This window comes from Pseudophryne corroboree, chromosome 3 (genome assembly GCF_028390025.1).
Source record: "Pseudophryne corroboree isolate aPseCor3 chromosome 3, aPseCor3.hap2, whole genome shotgun sequence".
NCBI lineage: Eukaryota > Metazoa > Chordata > Amphibia > Anura > Myobatrachidae > Pseudophryne > Pseudophryne corroboree.
In genome coordinates, this window is record NC_086446.1 from 535,720,478 (window position 1) to 535,747,304 (window position 26,827).

At 44.2% G+C, this 26,827-nt stretch overlaps 1 protein-coding gene across 2 annotated transcripts in view; it reads right to left on the reverse strand.

Annotated features, from left to right (window-relative positions):
• Window positions 1–628: 628 nt before the first annotated feature.
• CPSF4L (cleavage and polyadenylation specific factor 4 like) overlaps window positions 629–26,827 on the reverse strand; it is a 33,959-nt gene continuing 7,760 nt past the window's right edge. Inside the window, exons 3-8 of one of the 2 annotated variants that reach the window (XM_063963661.1) lie at window positions 23,844–23,996; window positions 14,570–14,665; window positions 7,848–7,941; window positions 7,074–7,116; window positions 4,746–4,946; window positions 629–964 (exon numbers count right to left, since the gene is read on the reverse strand). In XM_063963661.1, the coding sequence (XP_063819731.1) occupies window positions 896–964; window positions 4,746–4,946; window positions 7,074–7,116; window positions 7,848–7,941; window positions 14,570–14,665; window positions 23,844–23,996 (656 nt within the window). In that variant the 3' untranslated portion in view covers window positions 629–895. The remainder of the gene's footprint in view (window positions 965–4,745; window positions 4,947–7,073; window positions 7,117–7,847; window positions 7,942–14,569; window positions 14,666–23,843; window positions 23,997–26,827) is intronic. The other variant, XM_063963662.1, reaches the window with a different exon arrangement.

The window sequence follows — 26,827 nt, forward strand, 5'->3', positions numbered from 1 at the left end:
ATACGAGTGGAGAAGTGAGCCAGTGGAGAAGTTGCCCATGGCAACCAATCAGCACTGAAGTAAATTTATAATTTGCATACTATAAAATTATACAGAGCAGCTGATTGGTTGCCATGGGCAACCTCTCTACTGGCTCACTTCTCCACTCTTATCACTGCTTAGTACATCTCCCCCTGTATCTTAAGAAAAAAGGAGCGCTGGTTTCTACAAAATAAATGAGTCACTCCCTTGGCCCTGGGTTAGATTAAGATGAAATAAACATGTCAGAATAATTCCCATAATTATGATTTATCTAGTTCAGCCAGCGCAGCTTTATTCCTTTTTGGTGCCAAGCAGCACGTGTTTGTATTTTCTACGACTCATTATCAACATATTATTATGAATGTTTAAAGATGTTGTTTTACATAGGGAGGGAAGGTTCATTTTACCCGTCTGCTCCTCAGAGCATAGGCATCCATATGCCATATTGTGTGCTGAACAATCTTCAGAAAATTAACTAGGAATCAGTGACTTTTGCTCAGACCTACACTGTACTGGGGTTGAGAGCAGACATTTCGGTTTATGTATTTTGTTTTTTACCATTAATAGAATGTACATTCCCCATTGATATGCATATTACCCATTGCAATATGATCAAAGTATTATTTTATTCAATGCATAGCTTAACAATATAGTGATCTAGGAATATCTTATCTTCTAGGCTACTTAATCTTTGAGGTTGAAAAGTTTCAGTGCTAAAATTTGAACATGTCCCTGCAAATGTTGTCTTTTAGAGCACTGTTGCATTTGAATTGAGACCTTAGTCTGAATTCACCCCACAGTGGTGTAGAAACCTTACAGACGTGGTTGGAGGCTTGGTGATATCTGTGCACCCAGTCCTCCTTCGGTGTCCTCTTCACCTCCTCATCAGGACAGTGTAACGGCTCTTGCTGCACTTATTGGCATAGTGGCCCCGGTCTCCGCACTGCATTGGCCAGAAGATAAAGGAATATTACTTCCACCACACCAAGTACTCTTTATATCTGGCTACTTTACTAATGTGTTTGTTTGTTTTTTTTAGTGTTATAAGGGGTTGGTATATAGATCATCATCTGGGGGTGTAATAGTGTTATTGTGAGTTGGTTAATAATATTGTGTGGGGTATTACCACTATGGGGTTCTGCAATAATGTTGTATTGTGGTTTACTGAAGTTAATAGGGGATTTTTTTTATTTATTAATGGTCTTGCAATTAAGTTCATGAACTCGCCACCATGTTCTTGCCGTGGCAGAACTTGACCTCAGTATGGTTTGAGGACGTTGGCATGTCAGCGTTTCATAGCTGTGTTGTTGATCTACGGAAGTCTCTTCCTGAGTGGAGTCTATTACTTCCTTGTGTATGTTTTGGTGTTCTGTCACGAGAATGTCAAAGCTTGAATTAGAGTTACGAATGAAGATTTAACATTTCTTGTTAAACTTGCCAAGAGCGGAAGCGAAATTAGAGGGGTGGGGTTCATCAAATCGACAGTGTCTAGGTCGACAATGTTTAGGTCGACCACTAGGTCGATAGTCACTAGGTCGACATGGATGGAAGGTCGACAGGGTTTCTAGGTCGACATGTGCTAGGTCGACAGGTCTAAAGGTCGACATGAGGATTTTTTTTTTTTGGTGTCGTTTTCTTCGTAGAGTGACCGGGATCCCAAATTAGTGCACCGCGTCCCCTCGCATGGCTCGCTATGCTTCAGGCATGGTGCCTTCGCTCCACTACCGCTTCGCTCGGCACACTTTACCGTTCCAATCGTAGTCCACGTGGATCGTTAAGTATGAAAAAATTCAAAAAAAGGAAAAAAATGTGAAAAACTCATGTCGACCTTTAGACCTGTCGACCTAGAAACCCTGTCGACCTTCCATCCATGTCGACCTAGTGACTGTCGACCTATAGTGGTCGACCTAAACATTGTCGATCTTCAGACCGGATCCCAAATTAGAGAGCTGTTAGTGCAAGTTTTTGGGGATAATGCTAAATCAGAAAACAGCAGTTTACAGGTGGGTGAAAGGTTTTCCGAGGGAAGAGAAAGTGTCACAGACTATGAGAAATCAGGACGGCAAGAAACGAGCAGAACTGGAGAAAACATTGCAAAAGTTCATCAAATAGTGCGTGAAATCGCCGGCTGACTGTCAGCAGTTTTTGACTTTTTTAGGTCGAAAGGGGTTCCGACCTATTCAACACCCCAGAATTTTCCGACAAGTCGGGAATTCCGACTTGTCGGAAAGCACACGGATCGGCGGAATAGCCGCCGATCCGCATGCTTGTGTCGGAAACGGAGCCAAATCTGACAGGTTTTGGCCCCATTTCCGACCATCTGAATCAGACTTTTTAAAAAAAAGTTGGATTGAGATGAGGGAGCTGAGAGGAGGAGACGAGGGAGAGTAGCGGGGAGACGGGAGAGAGCAGCGCTACATCAGCGTAGCAGGAAGATGGGGCACCGCTGCCGCTCACGGCAGCATCCACCCGGCTCCAGCAAGCGAGTCTGGGTGGATGCTGCTGTGAGGTCTGGCGGCGGTGCCCCATCCTCCTGCTACGCTGTAGCCGCTGTTCTCCCCGTCTCCCCGCTATTGAATAGCCCTTGTTGGATCCATTCCGACAAATGCATATCGGAATGGAACAGACTTTAATTGAATGTACCCCTAAGTGAACATAGACAGACAGAGAAACAGGAGAATCTTAACTGAGGCTGCGTGAAAAAGTTAGACAGAAATGACCCAAAGTTTACCAACAACTCATGGCTCTTGCATCACGACAGTGCACCTGGCTCACACGGCAGGTGAGGGAGTTTTTTGCGAGAAAACAAATAACTGTTTTGGAACACCCTCCCTATTCAGCTTATCTAACCCCCAATAACATATTTCGGTTCTGAACATCACAGAAATATTAAAAGGAAGGCATATTGATGACATCAGGAGTAGTAATAGGACGGCAGCTCTGAAGGCCATTCTTTAAAACCAATTACAAAATTGACTTGAAGGGTGGACTAGGTGCCAGTATTGGTGCATGGCTTCCCAAGGGGATTACTTTGAAGGAGACCACCGTGATATTCAGTAACAAGGTATGTAGCACTTTCACCGCGAGTTCATAGACTTAATGGTCAGACCTCGTATATATAAACATAGTAAGTGCGTGTATACAATATGTACGAGACCTGATGCAGAGCAATAATCTTTTTTAGAGTCAGTGTAGGTACTGGCCAGAAAAGGAAGACCATGACATGGTTGGTCAACTAAACAAGATACTGCAATATTCTGGAACAAACATTCCTTGAATTTAAGTAAAAAGCAGTTTGGTGATTGGGGAGTGCTATTTATGTATAATTTTTTTTATTTAAATACTGTGGTCACACACCACAGGCACCCTGCGTGCCATGTTTGATTGCCATTGATTAAAGCCTATTGTGTGTATATATTATACACATACACACACTCTTCTCTCTAGCCTGCAGCGCAAGTGAATAGACCCTGTTGCTGTGCCAGAGTCTATTGTGCAGGTTGCTGGGAAAATGGTGTGACAGCAAGTTTTCTTCTGGGCATGAGCAAATTTAAGGCAAAATGGCCACCACACCCTAATCATTCTTATAGTGAAAACTGACCAAATCTGCGACATTGCACTGGAAATACATGGACTGTCAGGGAGAGACAAGAGGTTTCGGCAGCTGTGAGCTCAGCCTTCCCTCTGAGATAGTTAGAAACTGCCTGGAGCTGGGGGTGGTGTTGCACTGAGGTCAGTAATACTGCAAATCACAGCACCAGGGGTGGTAACTATCAAATCTGCCTCACTAATGTGTTGCAGCCTGATGCAGTGTCAGGTGACCTATCCGGGAAGTTCTCCAGCACACAACCAGGAGCAGCCAACATGGAAGGAGGAGCTGATGATCAAGGTGGCTAAAATGCAGGGGAATGTGCTGGTGAGTGACTGCTGGGGCTGGACAAGCGGAGCACAGGGTTGGCCCACTACCCTCCTGTGGGCAACCTAGCTCATGTAATCATGATCAGTGGCCAGATACAATTGATTTGGACCCTAGAACTTAGAGAACAAAGGGTTAGTGCAGTATACTCTCTGGTTTCATGTAAGAAGAATTTTTAGTTATTTTTATTTTCTAGATATACAGTTAGACGACACACACTGTCCCTTTTAAATATTGGGGGGGGGGGAGACCATTTCGCTTTCTGGCATAGGGCACCAAAATGTCTAGTTATGGTGCTGTGTTATGCTACAATTTTGCCTAGCTGGCAAGAAACAATGAATTGATACAAATAATCTTGGAATATATTGGAGCATATATTTTGAAAGGGTTACTCACTGTGATAATGCTTTGTTAATGTGAACAATGAGTACTAAGATTGTGCCCCTAGTTCACATTATGCCATTCTACCCTCTGTTGAATGGAATTGACCAGCTTTTACCTGTCTTACACACATACTGTATATCGCCTAGATTGCAGTATGGATAATAGAATAGGAAGAGAGGAGTCTGGGCATTAGTGACAGGAGAGCTGGTAGTACGGATAGGAGAATGAGATGCTGAACAGGCGAGTTGTCCTTCATGTCATTACTGGGACTGCCCCCTTTAGGCCCTGGTAGTAACCCCCCATGTTCAGTACAATTCTCCCAAAATACACTATACTGCTGTGAGCTTTTAGAAGCACTAATTTGTTGCAAGTTATTCTTGACCCAACCAGTCTGCAGATGTAAGTGCAGATTACATGCTCTTACCTTAAAACAAGTGACCTGCTCCAGCGGACGCAGACCCCCACAGGAAGTCTCGTGCATCTTTCTGAAACGTTCATGCATCATGCTAATTACAGTCAGGTGTGAGAGATGTGGGAGCTCCATCAAGAAGGCCTGGTGCTTTACAATAGGCTCTGGATCACAGGGGAGGGACGGTACAGTGACCCTCTGGGGAGCAGCAGCATGCTGTAAAAAAAATAAAAAAAAAAAATAAGAAAGGAACACAGTTTGAAACTCAGAAGCTACAGGACAATACAAGGAATTGCTACAAAGGCAAACCCAAGACATGACTAATAATAATTATAATATTTGAAATAATGGTCCCCTACTACAAATTACAAAAACATAAGCCACAGAAAGTTCCATGACCATGTGGCCACAGGGAGCTTTTAGTACTTATATTAGAAAGGAGTAACTTACTGCTTATTATAAGAAAAATATAATATAGAAGTTTACAAGCAAGTGACAGCAAAGCAAGAGATCAGTATGGGAAGGGAGGCCCAGCACTGCAGAGTTCCCCACTGGACACCTCTGACCATTCTCACCCATGGTAGTTATACTGTATGTACATGGCCCCTGATATATTCACATCCAGCAAGTCTGGTCCCCTGCACACATTGCTATCCGGTCTATGGACAGATAGCCAATAGGTAGACATCCTATGGTTGACAGTTAAAATGTAGACAGGTCAAAAGGTTAACAGGTTCAAAGGGTCAACAAGTTTTTTTGGAGTTTTGAACTTTTTTCCCCCCCCCCAACTTTTGCTTGGTTTACCATCCACGTGGACTACGATTGGTAATAGTAACCTGTATCGCGCGCAGTAGTAGTGGAGCAAGGCACCTTGCCTGAAGCATGGCGAGCCTGCGAGAGTCTACGTTACCACTAATTGGGGTCACGGGTGATGAAAAATACAAAATGACACCATAAAAACTTGTGTCGACCTTTTATGTCAACCATTTCCATGTCGACCTTTTGACGGTGTCAACCTTTTGTGCTATCTACCTTGTATCTTTCGACATAATGTATGTCGACCATATGGTGTTGACCTATTGACTGTCTACATGTCCAAACTGCGGCCCTCCAGCTGTTGTGAAACTACATATCCCAGCATGTCCTGACACAGCTTTGCTGTCAGAGAATGCTAAAGCTGTGTCAAGGCATGCTGGGATGTGTAGTTTCTCAACAGCTGGAGGGCCGCAGTTTGGACATGCCTGGTCTACCTAATAACTGTAGAGCGTCTATATCTATACCACACCCCACACTAATATTAAGGCTATGCTCCCAGGTCTTGTGTAATAATGGAACATACACCAGCCCCACTACGAGATATACAGTGCACAGAGGTTCCCCTATTGATATTGAACTGTCAGTTCTTGCTAACATATCTACATTAATTGTGATTCCTCTCCGATAATGGGAGGGGTTTCATCATTCACCATATAGCTAGCAGTTTCAAGTCTGGTAGCAGAGCAGGATTAAGGGGAGGCCCGGGGTACTGTTTTAAGGGTCCCCCCGGCCAGACCTGCTCTGCACCTCTCTGGTACTGCTGCCTCAACTCCCTAGCCTCCACCACCAGCAGCAGCAGCTCTCCTGGCAGCAGCAGAGGCTTCAGATTGCCTGGAACAGTCCCAGTGCTGCCTGAGAAGGGGGAAATGCATGCGCAGCCGCATGCGGGACATCACACAGCCGCCAGTATAGGACGTACTGCACTCCATCCCCGGCAGCCTGGAGTCTTCTCTCCCCGCTACTGCGTGGGTACCCTCCTCCGACGCCTCCTGTTGCCAGTGTTTGGCCTCGTTGGGGTGGAGGGTAAGCAGCGGGTACAGCTGGGGGGTGGTTGCCGGTGGGAGTGTTTCCCTGCCTTGGGTCCCATCCCCCCACCCTCATTACTATAGTACTGTACATACACCTTTGCTAGCAAATACATTACTAGACATATATTTCATGATGGAGCTAATGAGGTGCTCTGTTTAACATGACACTGCACTCCGTAGCATAAAAAGCAAGGGTTTTTTTTTTTTTTAATTATTATTTTGGTGCATCCCCCATGCACCAAAATCATCTAGAAACCCTTACTTCCTATGCTACCTCCAGCACTCACAGAGCTGGCTTTTATGTTTGGTACGATATTGAATTAAATAGATTTATATTTTGAATTATACACATGTAATACACAGAAATAATAGTCTAGCAGTAGCTGAAGAGATACTACAGAAACAAAATTAGAGCCAAACAGATCAATACCAAACAAATATGTGCATCTAGAGAAGGGGGAGCTAGAGAAATGAATGCTTAATTAAATACATCACCAACCTTCAAGTGGTCTGGACTGCAAAGAACCAAATCTGTTTTAGGGCTGCAAGACATGAAATAACTGGTGACGGTCACATTTATTTATTTGTTACCTTCAGCCAACAGAAACCGACCTGTGAAACTAGACAGCAGCATCTATTCAATTTCTCCTCTGCGGGACAAGCATGGAGAGGAGATGCAAATGACCGCTTAGGGGTGTGACCGGTTTCTTCAAATCATTAGGCTGGGAGGAGGTGGAGCTAAAATGATGCAAGCTGTGTCATATTGGCTCAGTCTCCACATCCTCCCAACTTGACTAGGAAATGGATGAGATGCGGGAGATCCACCCACTCTCCCAGAAGACAAGGCAAGTATGCCACACTGAAAAACAGATTGACTTTGGCACTTTGCGCCCCACAATGAATCTTCTGTGTCTTACTCATATATTTTATGAACACCAACCTGACAAATTTTGATTCCTAGGGTTAACATTATTTAAATAGCTGGTTTCAACATAATTGTACATTTCTACTTTCAAGGGCCCCACAAAGTGTTTTTTCTCATAACAATATAACATGGTAGCTGCTCAATCAATTTAGTAATACTTTTCAAATGCATGAAAAGGAGGGGTTATTCTAAACAAGAAAAATAAAAAATGTCCCCCTGCACACTAAAAAAGTATCAGAAATAAGATTTGAAAACTACATAATAGAGATTTTGGTTGCATATATTTGCAAAGATATGATTAAGCTACCAAATCTTTTGCTGAAAGGGTCTGTAAAGTTGGAAACTTACTGTACATATTTACATATAGGACCTTCTGGACAGAAGCCAACAAGGTAGTTTGTGCATATGACTCTGCGTGTGTGCCTGTGTTTACATGCTGGACCTGGCAGAGAAGAAACAGCAAAAATAGAATCAAGAGGGGGGGGGGGGGGGGAACAACACATATCATCATTTGCTGTCTAAACACAAATACACTGGCAGGAGACCGCCAGTCACAATACCGATAGCTACATCCCGCCTCCCTCTAAATGCCGACTAGCAGGAACTATTCCCACTCGTGGGTGTCCACAACACCCATAGAGTGGGAATAGAACCTGTGGCGAGCACAGCTTGCCACAGAGCCCACATTGTGGTGAGCGCATGAGCCTGCATGGGGTTTTGTTGGGCCCCCTCCCCCCGTCGGCATTCTGCAGCTGGGATCCCGCGGTCGGTATGCTGAACGCCAGGATGCACAGCACCGGTAAGCTATACCCAACCCATGACTATACAGGCTGGCAAATCTATTGTGCTATCAGCCAGTGTAATTTGTAAGATATACCTACTGCAGCATAACACGTTTTCTACCAATATCACCAGTCAGTCTGTCCACTACCTCTTACTACGGTACTTACCCTTTCTTTGTGAAGTCACAGAAACCAATTTACTTGTATTTGCTGTCAGTTACAATGATGTCAGATGGGGATTTTTAACATTAGCGCTTTTCCAGCTGAAAAAAGGCTCTGACATTAATAGAGCTCAATTGCTCCCATGCTGACACACTGAATGCATTTCTTTACTGCAATGTGTCAGCTCTATTAATACTGGAGCTATTTCAGCTGGATGCTACTGCCTGCTGGTCCTCACAATTGTAGAATTAGCAAGAACGGAGGTAAACAGAATCACTGATGTTTCATATGTAGTAGTGCCAGGGTCTATAAATCCAGGTGTGGTCCTGGTAATGAGGAATCACTGATGACAGTTGTTGGTTACATTTCCAGAATTACCACAATAAATCACACAAAACACTACAGTATCAACTAACGCCGCAGGTGGGGGAAGCCAGAAGGTACCTCAAAGTCACCTATTGGATATAAACCTGCAGAGGTAGGATTACACCTCACCCACTGAACAATGTATCTATGTAGCTTCTTTCAAAATCCACCCAAGAAGTGACAAAGAAAGTAAACATTTAAATATGTTTCTAAAAACATATGTAAGGGTGTTTATGGGAGACTCTGGGAGAGGAAGAAAGGTTTTTCTCTATCTCTCGGACGCAACATTGTTGATGACGGGTGGCTAAGGAGTAGTCCCTGCTCACAGGACACCCTTTTCCCCCGTGGATGTTGTTATGCTATATCCTTATTACTGAAATAATTAAATCACAATACATGTAACAATATAACGCCTTAAGAGGCCTATTTATTAAGCAGGTTTTCCATAAAATTATACAGAAACTGCATTTTCTGCATAATGTTACATATCACTGCTATGTAAGAACAGCCTAATGTAGGAGACTTCACAGACATATCCTGCAACAGGCTAACTACTGCTGCAGACGCAGTTCCCATTATTATCAATGGGTACTGCAGTCTGATCCTTATGAACCAAGATTGATCCTGCTGGTTTGCGTCATCCTCAGGCATATTTGGAAGCAAAGGCTCTTACGATCCCTCTCCTTCAGTCTCCGGAAACTGACACCGTGCACATGCGAGATTGCCACCATAGGTATAAAGCGTTATTTGCCAACTGAGGATAGCGTAAACCAACAGGACCAAATTCTTAAAACTATAATTTTTTTGCAGTTTGGTACATAAGAGTCAGACCACAGTCCCCTTTAATAATGTGGACTGCGACCCGCAGTGCTAATACACCTTTTGCACAAGATATCTGAAATCTCCAGCATTAGGCTGTTAGTACATAGCAACAACATTTAAAATTATGCAGAAACTACAGTTTCTGCGTAATTTTATGAAGAAAATTAGCTTGATGAATAGGTTGTAAATGCTGTACAACGCAATTGAAACAAAAACTAACAATCCTACTAATATTAACATCATGAGTAAACCCCTCAGGGGCATATGTATTAATAATTTCAGTACTGCCACAAATGTTAACAGTATCTCGATGACTGTATTCATTTTGAATGAAAATATCAGTGCTATGTATTAAGGGTAACTTGAAGGGACAGCTGAAGCGTTAATTGTTGTCCCTTTGAGTTGAATTACACACCTGGCATATCAGAAGGGTCTCTCACATTTCTGAAAGACTCCTCCAGGGAATATGACACTGTGCATGAGCACGTCAGTCTCCAGGGGCCAGCCGGAGGCTTCTGATTCCTCTTTTCCGACCACGTCTCCATAGATATAAAGCGGTTTACCCACATAGCGGTGATACTGTGGTTTCTGCCTACTTTTATCAAAAATCACATTGATAAATAGGCCGCTTAAAAAAATAGTCCTGATGTATAGACTCCATAAGTAAAGCAGGTGGGCGTATGCTTGTGAGTTTTAGTGAAATGGGGCAGTGGTTTTGCACATCCGAGACATTTTTAAATGCTGTCCATGGACTGTGGGGGCTAGTCATTTACTCAGGAATGAGATTCAGTACTTTTATACAGATACTGTACCAGGCACATAAACTTGCCACATGGATACATTTTGCAAATGGACAGAGTGCTGTTTCCAGCGGCAGGTGAGCTGTGCAATCGCCTACTAGCTGCATTCCTGCTCCCCCTCTTCCCTCCCACAGTACCCCGCTCAGGGGGCGGAGTTTCACAAAATGATGCTGTTGTGACGTCACGATGCAACCACCTTATTTCACAAAACTCCCCCCCCCCGCCCCCCCCATGAGCAGAGTACTATGGGCGAGAAGATGGGGAGCAGAATAGCAGTGCTGGCGGCCTGGCGCCAGCGACTGTATACACCCCTAGCAACGAGCATTACCCCTGGCAAGGAGCATGACACTCAGAGCATGAAACCCCTGGAAAAGAGCAGTTAATTTAAAAGTAATTAGAAGCTTTACTATAGGGCATAATATATCAATGGCATTGCGGTGTGTGGCATAACATGGTGCAGGGGGCATGACGGTGTGGGGCTTAATATGGTGGATTTTTTTTCTTTCCTGTAGTGGCCGAGGTCTGTTGGTGCAGGGTCAAAAACTGGAGTGTAAGGTAGTCTTTTCCTGTGAAGCCACACCCATTTTAGCGAGGTCATGGTCATTTTAACGAGGCCACACCCCTCGGAGGTGCAATATAGTTTATGTATATGGGGGGGCGCATTTCAGAATGTCTATTGGGGGGTGCATTTTTTACAGTTCGTACTGGGAGCCAAACTGTATAGAGACAGCCCTGAATAGACAAGAGTCATCGGGGTAATTTTACTAGTGGGAGTTTTTTTTTTTTTTAGAACTGGTGATGTTGCTCTTAGCAACCACTCAGATTCTACTTAACATTTATCTAGCTGCTTTAGAATATAAAAGATAAATGCTGTAGGCAACATCACCAGTTCTAAAAAAAAAAATCCCACCTCAGTAAATTTACCCCATCAGAAAAACATTGTGGGAAACTTATACAAAACTTGCTGGTAATAGATTTTAACCAATTACTTGGTGTACTTGCTCATTTGATTGTATTAAAGGCACATACAATTAATACAAATATATTATAGACGCCCTAAAACAATTGGAGAAACGCTGTATGACCACAGTTTATTAAAATAGTATTTTTACGGAATGTAAAATCACAGTTTGGCAATTCGTCATACAAATTTGAACTTTTCCACAAATGAAATTCACCCTTTTATGATTTTTCCAGTTGCTTGCTCCAAAGTGAATCTTTAAAAACCTATCCCCCTTCAAACATTTGAACCATAAGGACTAGGAACTTGACATTTGGACAGTAGCTTGCTTTTGTGATGTGGGCACCCACTAAGAAGGGATTTTTCAAAATTCCAAACAGAAAAGGGTTAAAAGGGGTGAGATAGTAACATAGTTTCTAAGGTTGAAAGACAATTTGTCCATCCAATTCAACCTATTTGTAGTCTCCTACACTGTATCATTTTTAGGACTAATTTTGTCTGTTTCTAATGTCTACCGTTGTGTTTATTTCTCTTTTTTTTTTTTTTATATCTATAGTGCGTAACTACGCATCATAACCCTGTATATCCTTATCCATTAGGTACTTATCTAGCCCATTCTTAAAAGGTGTTGACCGAGTCCACCATTACTATTCTCTCAGGCAGGGAATATCAAATACGTATTGTCCTTACTGTGAAGAAACCTTTACGTCTCTGTGTGCAAAATCTCCTCTCCTCCAACCTAAGTGGGTGACCACGTGTCCTCTGCGTTGATCTTACCAAAAACAGATCCCGCGCGAGCTCTGTGTATTGTCCTCTTACATATTTGTAGATGTTGATCATGTCCCCTCTTAGTCTCCTCTTTTCCAGTGTAAACATGTCTAGCCTTGCAAGCCTTTACTCGTATTCCAGCATCTCCATTCACTTAATTAGTTTGGTCGCCTGCCTCTGAACCTTTTCTAGTTCCAGGATATCCTTTTTGTTGTATGGTGCCCAAAACTGTGCACAGTATTCAGTATGTGGCCTCACTAGGGATTCATATACTGGGAGTATAACACTCTCATCCCTTGCGTCAATTCCTCACTATATACATAGTTAGCCTTCTTTGCTGCAATCCTACGTTGGGTACTGCTGCTTAGTTTGCTATGTGAACATCTAAGTCTTTTTCCAGTACAGAATCCCCTAATTTTACCCCATTTAGTATGCAGGTGTTATTTATGTTATTGCTTCCAAAGTGCATTACCCAACACTTGTCGGTATTGAAGCTCATTCTCCATTTTGCTGCCCACGATTCTTATTTTACCAAGTCGTTCTGAAGAGACTCAGCATCTCCCTCCGTATTTATAACCTTACACAATTTGTTATCGTCTGCAAAAATTTACACCATGCCCTCTAGATCTACTGCTAGATCGTTAATGAAGATGTTGAACAATAGTGGTCCAAGTACAGACTCTTGTGGCACACCACTTAGTACTTCAGTCCAATTTGAAAAAGTTCCATTTACCACAATGCGCTGCTCCCTATTATCTAACCAATTCCTGACCCAAGTGCATATTGTGCTCTCTAGCCCTAGTTCTTGTAACTTATAGATAAGTCTCATGTGTGGTACTGTGTCGAAAGCTTTAGCAAAGTCTAAAAAGATTACATCCACCTCCTTACCCTGATCAAGGTTCGCACTAACCGTTTCATAAAAACCTAGTAAGTTTGACATGATCTATCCATCACAAATCCATGTTGGTTCCCATTAATAACCTTATTGGCTTCAATGAATTTCTGTATACTATCCCTTAGAATACCTTCCAGTACTTACCCCACTATAGATGTGAGACTAACTGGTCTATAATTACCCGGTTCAGCTTTACTTACCTTTTTGAATATTGGCACTACTTCTGCTATACGCCAGCTTTTGGGAACCATGCCTGATGTAAGTGAGTCACTGAAGATCAAAAAGAGTGGTCTTGCTAGTTCAGAGTGATTGTTAGGAATTCCCCCCCTCACAGAGGAGAGTTAAGACAGCCCACCCAGCCGGGGCTATAAAGAATGCATGGTGCCGGCGATACGAAGTCGTGGAAGGAGGAGGACACAATGCTCTGTTCCTGGACTTCCTTGCCAGTGGCAGTTGCACGGCAGTCCATTATTCAAATAGGGGAACCATATCAACTGCCTCCTCTAAACACGGTCATACGTCGCTGGGTGTGGCTCACCTATTTGAATAATGGACTGCTCTGCAACTGCCACTGGCAAGGAAGTCCGAGCCTTATGGTTCAAGAGATTTTGTAATTAGTCAGTGGTATTTGCCTTTTACGTATTTAACCAACCTATTTCCAGACAGGAGAGGAGTGTCTCATTTATCAGAGGTTAACATGCCACATTAAACATTGCCGAGCAATAGGAGGAAAGGAGAGATAGATATTTTGACTCTTAAATGCATTAAAAGGAAAGCTTGATAGTCAATAACTGCTTATCTGCTGAGTAAAGCATACGGATGGCTTTCCCCGTAACCTTAAGTGTTGTGCAAAAATCTTTACCTTTTTACCTCAAAGGAGGAGCCCTAAGGAGAGTGAGAAGCTAAGCAAGGACACCTAGGACCCTTTGGAATTGAGTTAACCTATCCCTGCAAACCTTACATATTTAACATACACCGGGAATAGCTTGGCCAGTCCTCCGAGCCTTTACAGCACTGAGCAGGGAAGCATCAGAGGTGGGACGAGGCAGAGAAGGAGGCGGAATTTTCTCCTCAGCGCCAGCCATTTGAAAGCATCAATCTGGGGAAGGCCCTCCCAAAGGAGTAGTTATGTGTTTTATATGTAAAAATGTTTAAAAGGCAGTATTAAATACCAGCGCTTTTCATCCCTTTGTGATTATACTTGAAATTCCGTAGCGTAGCATGGGTAGTGTGTGTGTGTGTGTGTGTGTGTGTGTGTGTGTGTGTGTGTGTGTGTGTATATATTTTAGAGGTCATGTCAGTGAAATATTGACTCAGTACAATGTAAAATAGTTGATAGAGGTGTGGTTTCCAAGCTTAAATTAATCTTTCACACTTTCTGCCAGTGTGTAAAGCATTACAGTTTCCTGAGACAGTTCTATTCTTGCTGCAGTGTTGGCATTGTCACCTTTAGATATTTAAGAAAGTTCTGAATATCTATGTAAACGGAGATATCACTTTGAAAGCTATATTACCATGTTTGCAGAAACCTCTGTCGTACCACGGGCAATCCTTAATCTTAGATGCTGGGTCAATGTGTAAGAAAGGGCAATCCTTATTGCTACATTCTCCTAATAGGGACAATCAAAAAAGAGATCAGAAATAAAATAATTCTGTAGATCGGTGTGTCATGCTGCATGTCTACCATTAGAGGGAACCAGAGGACTACCACAAACATGGCAGACTACTCACCAGTGCTATGAATCCCTTTTCTATGTCTCAGGTAGATAATATGACTGCATTTATTAATAGAAGTTAACTTTTTAAAATTACTGAGGGTGCTCAAGTACTCTCCATAGGTATGAAAACTGCCATAGATAGTAGCGGAACAAATATCAGTGATGCTCAAGTATTCACAGGGCTAGCTTCCACTCCAACAAGTCTCATAATTCAATGTGTGTTACATAAAATATTTAACATTTCTGTTTTTTGATGATTATTGGAGAGGACTAGGTATGGCCATCGGTGGGTTACCCATCAATGGTACCATTGATGGGTAACATTGATGGTGTGATACCATCTGCAAGGGAACCATCAATGGTTTTACCCACCAATGGTCACCCCTGCTTTACTATTCAATATGTCAGGACCAATGAGAGCCCTTGGGTGGAGCTTGGCGGGAGTGTCAGGGGTCGGAGCTAAGCTCCGTGTCCCAACACCTTGAAAAGAAACAAAACAAAACATATACATATAAGAACCCGGCACTCACTGTGGGGAATTCCAGTTAAGGGCTGCGGTGCCTTCCATAAGTCCTCAATGGACCCAAATACAAGCAGCAGTAATGGCGGCACTCCACAGACTTCAAATAAGTTTAAAACAGCTTATACTTTATTGCGTCCAATAAAGTATAAGCTGTTTTAAACTTATTTGAAGTCTGTGGAGTGCCGCCATTACTGCTATATATATATACATATATATATATATATATATATATATATATATATATATATATATATATATATACACACACACACACACACACAAATTTAAAACAACAAATCTTTTTCTAAAAAATGGGATAAAAAGTATGCACACATAATATATAATACCAGTTAAAATATATAATTAATAAAAATTTTCTTAACTTGGTATGCAGTCACTGCCAGGTTTCCCAACGCGTTTCGTCATTCAGACTTCATCAAGACTTGGGCGACCTGGCAGTGACTGCATACCAAGTTAAGAAAATTTTTATTCTTTATATATTTTAACTGGTATTATATATTATGTGTGTATACTTTTTATCCCATTTTTTAGAAAAAGATTTGTTGTTTTAAATTTGTACGTGAATAAACTGTATTTTATATTTTTACTTATTCACCTATAGTGTGAGTCCTTATCATTTTAGACACCAGTGGTCGCTAAACACCCCCCCCCCCATTTGTGTATTTAATGTATGCTCCAGGGAACCGCCATCCCTGTCTGGGGGTAAGCAGACGCCCTTTTAAATTTAAATTTTTTTTTAGGGAGTGTCAGATTCATTTGTATGGTACATTTCACATTCAGGATACGTAAACGTTGGTGAACACAAGTGGCGCAGTAATTCCTTTCTATTTTTATATATATATATATATATATATATATATATATATATATATTATATATCTCTATATCTATATATCTCCAAGTGACCGGCACTCAGTATTCAACTCCACCTGCCCCGATGCCTTTCCTGGCTGCAAGCCACAATATCCTTTGTGCAATGGGTGGCACTCCTAAGGGGCTTTAAATAGCATCAAAAAATGACAGAGACTGCGCTCCGGTAACATTTCAGCTGTATTATAGCTTTCGTCAGACCATACAGAGTAAGAAGACATTACAAACATTTATACTTTACCCCAAACCTCGTGTTCCCCGCACCCTGGTCCGGTGCGCCGGCGGGGGGTCGATGACGTCGTCACTGATCAGCTGTAGCACCTGCCGCGCGCCGGTTACCCCTGCGTTCCACACCGTATCCTCCCTGGCCCAGCGCGCCGGCTAGGGCTGATGACGTCACCACGTCCCAGCTGACCAAACGCGCTCTACACCCCTCTCCTGCATCGGTTGCCTAGGGAACCAACATAAATAATAATACAATGAATACCGCACAAAGCTGGATTGACATGTATGAACATAATCGGCAATTAAAAATATCTGCACAAACAGCTCTATTTACTCAGCTATGTTAGTTCCTTGATTGTTGCCCAAAATATCTATCATGATAATGAAACCAGCTATTCATCATATCATATTGATATTAACAACTTATTATTAATGTTAAAGACCACAACCTACCACTCCAACTAAAGGCCTAACCCAAATCTACAAAAAACAGTTCATGGTCATCTGCTCATTAAGTCCTGCCGGTGCTTGTGTATTAAGGAAGTGAATCCACTTAGTCTCCCGTTGTAATAATAGTTTCTGTCGATTACCACCCCTAACACTCTCTGGCTGTTGATCTATGATCTTGTATTTTAAACTAGAAAGATTGTGTCTGAACAGGGCCGGCTCCAGGCCTACTAGCACCCTGTGCGAGAAAATGTAAAAGCGCCCCCTCCCATACTCACCCGGAAAAGTGGGCGTGGCCTCTGAAAAAGTGGGCGGACCTCACAACTTCATATTATCACACTATAAATAAATAAATATATTTTCACACCCCCTCTACGCACACAATTAGCAGCATTACACATAACAGCTACAGTAGTGTTCCTTACACACAATGTCTCCAGTATAGTGCCAGCTACACATAATGTCTACAGTAGGGCAGTGCCAGATAGACATGACATGCCCCGCAGCAGTGCCAGCTACACATGACATGCCCCCAGCAGTGCCAGCTACACGACATGCCCCCCAGCAGTGCCAGATAGACATGATATACCCCCCAGCAGTGCCAGATAGACAGGACATGCCCTGCTGCAGTGCCAGCTACATATGATATGCCCCCCAGCAGTGCCAGCTACACATGATAGTGTTCACTCTAGGATTTTTTTTTAGGGCAGGGGTGCTGATCACGGGGAGGGCACATTTTGCATTTGGGAGGGCACATATTTAAGTTAGAAGGGAAAAATTATGTACATACTGTAATGCTTGATGCCCCGTTCCAAATCATGGACCTTGCGCGCCGAAAGCGCGCACCAAAAATGTAGGGGCGTTGCTTCGTGGGGAAGGGGCGCGGCCACATAATAGTGGCAATTCGCATTACACCACACAGTAGTGCAGCTAATACACATTGCACCAGGTAGAACCTCCTATACACACTGCGACAGGCAGAGCACGTTAAGACACTTTGCGCCAGGCAGAGTATGTTAAGACACTTTGCGCCAGGCAGAGCACGTTAAGACACTTTGCGCCAGGCAGAGCACGTTAAGACACTTTGCGCCAGGCAGAGCACGTTAAGACACTTTGCGCCAGGCAGAGCACGTTAAGACACTTTGCGCCAGGCAGAGCACGTTAAGACACTTTGCGCCAGGCAGAGCACGTTAAGACACTTTGCGCCAGGTATTGCACTGAGACATGGGAACACTACATGATATGCCCCCCAGCCGTGCCAGCTAGACACGACATGCCCCCCAGCCGTGCCAGATGCACATGACATGCCCCCCAGCAGTGCCAAATGCACATGACATGCACCCCCAGCAGTGCGAGAAACATAATTGCCCCCACAGTGCCAGATACATAAATGCCCCCCACAGTGCCAGATATATAAATGCCCCCCACAGTGCCAGATATATAAATGCCCCCCACAGTGCCAGATACATAAATGCCCCCCCACAGTGCCAGATACATAAATGCCCCCCACAGTGCCAGATACATAAATACCCCCCACAGTGCCAGATATATAAATGCCCCCCACAGTGCCAGATATATAAATGCCCCCCACAGTGCCAGATATATAAATGCCCCCCACAGTGCCAGATATGCCCCCACAGTCCCAGATAGATAAATGCCCCCTCACAGTGCCAGATAAATGCCCCCACAGTGCCAGATACATCAATGCCCCCCCCCTAGTGCCAGATATGCCCCCACAGACCCAGATAGATACATGACCCCACAGTGCCAGATACATTAATGCCCCCTCAGTGCACAGATAAATGCCCCCACAGTGCCAGATAAATGCCCCCCCACAGTGCTAGATACATTAATGCCCCCCCACAGTGCCAGATAAATGAATGCCCCCACAGTGCCAGATAAATGCCCCCACAGTGCCAGATAAATGTCCCCCACAGTGCCAGATACATTAATGCCCCCCCCCCCAGTGCCAGATATGCCCCCACAGTCCCAGATAGATACATGACCCCACAGTGCCAGAAATGCCCCCACAGTGCCAGATACATTAATGCCCCCTCACAGTGCACAGATAAATGCCCCCACAGTGCCAGATAAATGCCCCCCCCCACAGTGCCAGATAAATGCCCCCCAGAGTGCCACATATGCCCCCAGGCCCCCCAGTACCTGCTGTGCCGAGGGAGGGGGGAGTGCTGCTGTGCGCGCCGCTGTCTGACACAGAACTGTGCGCGCTGTGCGGCGCCGGTGTCTTACATCAGACGCCGGCGCCGCATAGCGCACACAGCGGGAGGACAGCAGGGGAGATCAGGGCCGGCTCCAGGCTCCGACATGGCGGCGCCAGCGCGCGGCGCCCTTTAAGGGTGGCGCCCTGTGCGGCCGCTCGAGTCGAACATGCCTCGAGCCGGCCCTGTGTCTGAATCTAGCAAAATGGCGTGCTACAGGTTGTGACTGGCTCTCTCCTCCTATAGTAGCTCTAATGGCTGACCTATGCATGGCCATTCTTTCACGAAACTATCTCACCGTCTTCCCCACGTAAAAAAGTCCGCAGGGACAGCGGATGAAGTATATTACATGAGTGTTGGTGCAAGTCAGAACCTTATTGATTTTTATAAATTTTGCGCACAGTCTGGGCTCTGAACCAGGGGGTGATCTCCCAGGTAAACTTAAGCCCAGGTCGACTTTTGATCCTCAGAGTAACAATGCTTCACTAAAATGCTTTGCCAGAGTGTTGGACTCCAAAGTGAGGGAGTCTGTTAGTAAACAGAAACATGTGTATGATAATTTAACTCTGGGCGAGAGAGAGGCATTGCAGACTCTGAGTAAGGATAAGCAAATCGTAATTCGTCCGGCAGATAAGGGTGGGGGGGTCATTGTTCAAGACATACAGCAGTATAGAAGGGAGGCGTATAGGCAACTGAATGAGGTAGAGGTCTATAGCCAGTTGCAAAGGGACCCCACCTGCCAATACAATGACGAATTGCGACAATTGCTAGTACAAGCGGTTGATAAGGTGATCACAAAGATTGTGGCAGATGCTCTATTACAGGATTACCCGGTGGCACCAGTTTTCTATACAATTCCTAAAGTACACAAGAATGCGAGGGAGCCACCGAGACGTCCTATAATATCAGCACGAGATTCTGTTTATTATAAGGTCTCACAGTATTTAGATCATTTCTTTCAGCCGGTGATACAGTCACAGTCCACATATTTGAAGGACACGACAGCATTAATTAATAAATTGGCGGAATTACCGATTTTACCAACTAATTGTTTGTTGTGCACTCTAGACGTGGTAAGCCTCTACACCAACATTCCTCACGATAGAGGTGTGGAGGCTGCCAGACGTCTATTGTCCACAAGCGCTTTGTACAAGGGGCCAGATTTGACGTTTTTCTTGGGACTGCTCAGGTTTACACTTATTCGGAATTATTTCTTGTTTGACGGCAAGTGGTTCGAACAGAGGCAGGGATGTGCGATGGGCAGTTGTGCATCCCCAGCTTTTGCGAACAGCTTCATATTCGAAGTTGAGAGAGATAGGTTTTTTACAGATCCGAATATTGCGAGCAAGATTAAATTCTTTGTTCGCTATATTGACGATCTGTTTTTGATCTGGTTGGGCTCTCAAAGTGAGTTTGAGGCCATGTTGTTGGATGTTAACCATAAGGATGTGAATATCAAGTTTACGGCCAGCAGCAGCACACAACAGGTTAATTATTTGGATGCAATCATCTCTATTAGTGAGGGTCGAATCCATACTAATTTGTTTAAAAAACCCACGGATCGAAACACTATTGCATGCTGCAAGTTTTCATCCACCATCTACCAAATTCAGTCTGCCATATTCTCAATTCCTCAGGATCCATAGGATCTCAGGAAATTTGGAAAATACTGAGAAGGAGATACAGGAAATGGCTCAGAGATTTAGTACTAGAGGTTATGATTGGGGGGACCTGATGCAAACTAAGTTAAAGGTGCTTGGGATGGATAGGAATAAATTATTACAGACATCCGAGAAAGATATGCCCACTATGCAAAACAAAATTCCCTTTGTACAGAGATGGTCAACAGTAAGTCGAGAGGTGAAGAAACATGTCAGGGATAGTTGGGCGGTGGTTACCACGGATAAGGAGTTGGCCACCCTGAGGGACAAGTCTTTGTTACCAAGTTACACTAGGAATAGGAACCTAAAAGATCTCTTAGTGCACAATGATCTCTCTAATTTTAAAGAGGTACCGACCAAAACGTTTCTTAGTAAGAAGCCAGGGTGCAGCTTCATGGAGATAGGACCAGGCTTTGCACACCCCCATACAGGCAAATTTATAAAAATCAATAAGGTTCTGACTTGCACCAAAACTCATGTAATATACTTCATCCGCTGTCCCTGCGGACTTTTTTACGTGGGGAAGACAGTGAGACAGTTTTGTGAAAGAATGGCCATGCATAGGTCAGCCATTAGAGCTGCTATAGGGGGAGAGAGACAGTCACAACCTGTAGCACGCCATTTTGCTAGATTCAGACACAATCTTTCTAGTTTAAAATACAAGATCATAGATCAACAGCCAGAGTGTGTTAGGGGTGGTGATCGACAGAAACTATTATTACAACGGGAGACTAAGTGGATTCACTTCCTTAATACACAAGCACCGGCAGGACTTAATGAGCAGATGACCATGAACTGTTTTTTGTAGATTTGGGTTAGGCCTTTAGTTGGAGAGGTAGGTTGTTGTCTTTAACATGAATAATAAGTTGTTAATATCAATATGATATGATGAATAGCTGGTTTCATTATCATGATAGATATTTTGGGCAACAATCAAGGAACTAACATAGCTGAGTAAATAGAGCTGTTTGTGCAGATATTGTTAATTGCCGATTATGTTCATACATGTCAATCCAGCTTTGTGCGGTATTCATTGTATTATTATTTATGTTGGTTCCCTAGGCAACCGATGCAGGAGAGGGGTGTAGAGCGCGTTTGGTCAGCTGGGACGTGGTGACGTCATCAGCCCTAGCCGGCGCGCTGGGCCAGGGAGGATACGGTGTGGAACGCAGGGGTAACCGTCGCGCGGCAGGTGCTACAGCTGATCAGTGACTAAGTCATCGGCCGGCGCACCGGACCAGGGAGCGGAGAACACGAGGTTTGGGGTAAAGTATAAATGTTTGTAATGTCTTCTTACTCTGTATGGTCTGACGAAAGCTATAATACAGCTGAAATGTTACCGGAGCGCAGTCTCTGTCATTTTTTGATGCTATTTAAAGCCCCTTAGGAGTGCCACCCATTGCACAAAAGGAGAATATATATATATATATATATATATATATATATATATATATACACACACACACACACACACACACACACACACACACACACACACACACACACACACACACACACATACATATATATATATATATATATATATATATATATATATATATATACATACATATATATATATATATATATATATTATATATTTCCCCTGCCTCTAGTCCTACTCCCCACACAGGCCACTCACTTGGTCTTGTTCTCACAAAGGAGATATAGGGGCCAATTTATCACCATCCGCATCTGATGATACTGGCCAAAATCACAATGCGATAATTGAGTACATTGCATGGATGTATCAGTTATCACATGCAAGGACAGAGCTTGTGAGAAAGCTCTGTCCCTGCAATGCCTCTCCGCAGCATCATCAGGGTTATATTTTGTAAAAAATACCCCGATGTCCTGCTGCGCATGCGCTGCCGTCCATCGCTACCTCTAGTATCCCCCCCGCCACAAACAGCCTTCCCCTTGGGTATTTATACTATTACTTACTAGCCCCTGGAGCCAGTGTCCGCTGCTTCCGGTAGATTGCCAGATCCTGCTTCTGAGCTGTGACCACTGGTGCTATAAAAGTGAGCTGTCGCTTTACACAGTGTCACTTTACTGCAAAGGGGGTCACAGCGCAGCACATGGAGGACGTGGTGCCAGGCAGTGCTCACTGGAGCACCAATCCCCAGCTCCTGGCACGGGTAAGTATGAATTTAAAAAAAAAAAAATTTTTTAACGTGATCAGCTTCTGTGTCCATCGGACACTCAGAGCTGATCACCAGAGCCCGATCCCACACAGCTTTCTCTGCCGAGGGGCAGAGAAAGCTGCGCAAAAGGCTGCATATCGCAGTGCTGTCCTGTAATTACACCAGCTAGTGCTGGCGTTATTATCACAGGGCACACTGCTGCATTTTTTTTCCTTAGTATATTCAGCCATATCGCATTTCCCATTATAAGTTTGGGGAACGTAATCTTGGTTACTAAAAAATGGCAATTAAAGAGTTTGGAGTAGTTTTTCACGAAAACTGCTCCAAAAGCCCTTTAATACCCTTTTTCACATTTTCTTTGTAAAGATAATTCTAATAAATAGGCCTCTTAGTCTACAGCAGGATTGTGGCTTCATGCGTTGCAGAAGCATCTGTAGGATACCCTTCTTCAAAACACATATGCCACTTGCATAGCCTGTAGCAAATGTGTAGGAAAAGCCAACAACATCTACCATGAACAGGAGAGACAAAGTTCCAAATCTAGAAGACTCCATCATAAAACTATCTGCATTAAGCCATGGGGCATCTGACTAGTGACAAAGTATATGTGGCTATATGGGCCATTCATAGGGGCAGATGCACAATAGAAATAAACAGTAATATACTTATATGCTAAAAGAAGAATTTCTGGAAATGCAATACTGCCAAGTTAAGTACTACAAATGTGATCTAAGTAACTCCACCTGCACATCTGGACACGCATATTCTACTTATCATAGCATATAACCAGGTGTCTAGCTAAATGTTTTGCTTTCCATGTTGCAACATTTCCAGATTTCATTCTTTTAGCATGTTCTTTTATGCATGCTGTTATTTTATGGCTGTTCCTGAGCTATTCTGGTGTGTTTCTGCTGAGTGTGAGAAAATAGTTGACCTTCCTTATAGGACTCTGCTCACCAAATTTGGAGTAGAAGTAGCACTCAGGCATGCGGTCCATGTCGTACTCATGCAGAAATTCGCAGTGATCACCCTTCTTACACAAACCCCTCAGCCAATGTTTGCAGACCACAGTCTTCTCCCCGGACAGGTGCCGGAACGGACACATAGGACCTTTGACGAATCAGAACATTTATAGTACAGACAGACACACCACAGGTATACCACAATTATATACAATTCATATAGGAAAGTATAGGAGTTACTAAGTACACAGTAGGTAATATAAGTCAGTATATGTACAACATCAGGAAAAGTGCAGTAATAATCTAATGAGGCTGGGATTCTGCTGTACTGAAATCACAAACGTTTGAAACAACTGAAAGGAAAATAAATGTACATGTCTTGGCAGCATACACAAAATTATCTAGTTTAGTTAAATGGACAAAAATATACATTGAAAAGAATCACACAATGGTCTGATTAAAGGTACTTGCTATGTCAGAGGCTCAGAGCCACACTGCGCAAACGCTGCAATTGATTAGCTATTACGGGCGCACACAGGGGATTCATTCACAAAGTGAACAGCAGCTAGTGAGCTTTTAGGGAGGGAACAGGAGGTGGTTAGAAAATCCCAAACGTGTCAGGACCATTTTCTAAGTGTGCCAGTGCCCTAATCAGTCTTTGCAAATTTGTATGCAGCAGGAGAGGCCCTGACACCTTAGGCGAGATGCCCAGTCTGAGACAGCACAGGGTTGCTCACAGGTCTGATTTTCCCACTTTTGTATGTAAGTGGTGTATGTGGAGTTCGCCGGCAGTGGGAGTCTCTGTTCACAAGACGTCTGAGTCATTAGCATATTTTCACAAGTCTACTGCATACCTCCCAACTGTCCCGATTTTCGCGGGACAGTCCCGTTATTTTGGGATTGTCCTGCTGTTCCCATCCACGAGCCGCAGTGGGGGAGGCAGTTGGGAGGCTCCTGGTGAATAGACGCTGTGTACATGCGCACAGCGTCTATTCACAGGAGACTGAGGGGCTGGGGGCACGCCAGCAGCTTACAAAGTGCTGGGCATGCCCCCATAATGACGGGAAATGAGGGCGTGGCTCACGATCACAGCACTCCCATGAAGCCACACCCCATTTTCATATATGTCACACACCCTTTTGGCCGCGCCAGGGAGTCCCACTTCCCTGTCTCCTGATGTTGGGATGGTATGCTACTGCAAACACTCAGCTGCACATGTGACTGCCTGCAGCTCTGAATCAGGCCCAATGTACTGTATGTCTCATAGAACTTATTAGAAGTAAATTGTGTTATGCATATATTTAAAACCTATTACCAGAAGAAAGGCTAGTAATCCGAGGGAGAGCATTTTACAGAGTAGGTGCCGCACAAATAAAACAATGTGACTGGGAGCAGGTGATGTATGTTGAAGTGAGACGCAGATCTTGTGCTGAGGAGTCCAGCTGGGAGATATCTTGAAATAAGCAAAGAGATGTTTGTTGATGTACTTTAGTTGATAGCCTTGTGTGTAAGCAGAAGTATTTTATACTGAATTTGATCAGACAGGCAACCATTGAAGGGACTATAAAGGGCTGATTCAGACCTGATTGGTGCTGTGCAAAAATGATCAGGTCTGAAATGCGCCGGTGCCGCAGTGCACCGGCGCATGCCAGACAGCCGACGGCTGCTGTAGCCCTGCGATCGCCTCTGCCCGACTGACAGGCAGAGGTGGGCACTGGGCGGGAGGGGGCGGGCCGGTGGCATTTGGCTTCCGTTTAGGGGGCGCGGTCCAGGCAACGCAGGCGTGCTCGGACCGTTGGGGGGGGGGGGGGCGGGCCGTGGTGGCTGCATGACGTCACATGCAGCCGCTGCGACCCAGGCAGCGACGAGTAGCTCCCTGCCAGCGCGCTGGCTGTCCAGCACGCTGAATTGCCTGCTCAGCGACTGCAACCCCAGTTTAATTGTGGTCGGAGCAACTGTGGAAGTCTCCATGCAGCTGCAGCTAGGCTGCGTATGCAGGTGGTCTGCCGCCATTTTTCACATAGGGGTGGCTGCGTGTGATATCACTCAGCTTTACCTGTATTATCTTCAATAAATCTACACCATTACTTAAATAACTGGGCTGTTAGTAGTTGTAAGGCTGGTGTGTACAAAAACGCTGCTACATGCTCAAGCCTACACTTATTTCCAACAAGAATATTATTAACCCCAATTTGGAAAAATTGACTTTGAGGTGATGAGGCGGCATTCAAATGGAAGACAGCCAGTAACACAGGCCAACACAGATGGTCTATGATCTGTAAAAAAGGGTACATTTGGATGTCATCCGCATTCAGACAACACTGAAATTTGCAAGAGCCGATTAGTTTGCCAAGAGATGATAGAGGAATCAAAGAGGAGTTGGATCCAGAGAAGCAAACACTGAAAGAGCTATTTGATAAGTAGAATGGGAAACAGGATAGGACAGTGTCCTGAAGACGTAGAGATTGTAGAGTTTGTATTAGAAGAGAGTGGTCAACAGTGTCAAATGCAGCAGAAAGATTCAGTAGAGAATTAGAAGTAAGTAATGGAATTTTGATGTACACCCCTTTCACATTCAAATCCTGGCTCCACTTGGGATAATAAATCACTGTTTCAAGGGGTGGTCTTCAGTATGCCGACTGACGGGATCCCGGCGCACAGTATACCGGCGCCGGCATACCGACACTTATTCTCCCTTGTGGGGGTCCACGACCCCCCTGGAGGGAGAATAAAATAGCGTGGCGCGCCACCGTGCCCGTAGCATGGCGAGCGCAGCGAGCCCGCAAGGGGCTCATTTGCGCTCACCACACTGTCGGTAAGCCGGCGGTCGGGCTCCCGGCACCGGTATGCTGGTCGCCGGGAGCCCGGCCGCCGGCATACCATACTGAACCCGTTTCAAGTTGTGTCCAACCCAGGTTATTTCCAAGTCACTGCCTTTACATAACACCCGTGTTTGGACTTTCTGTCCTACATGTCACT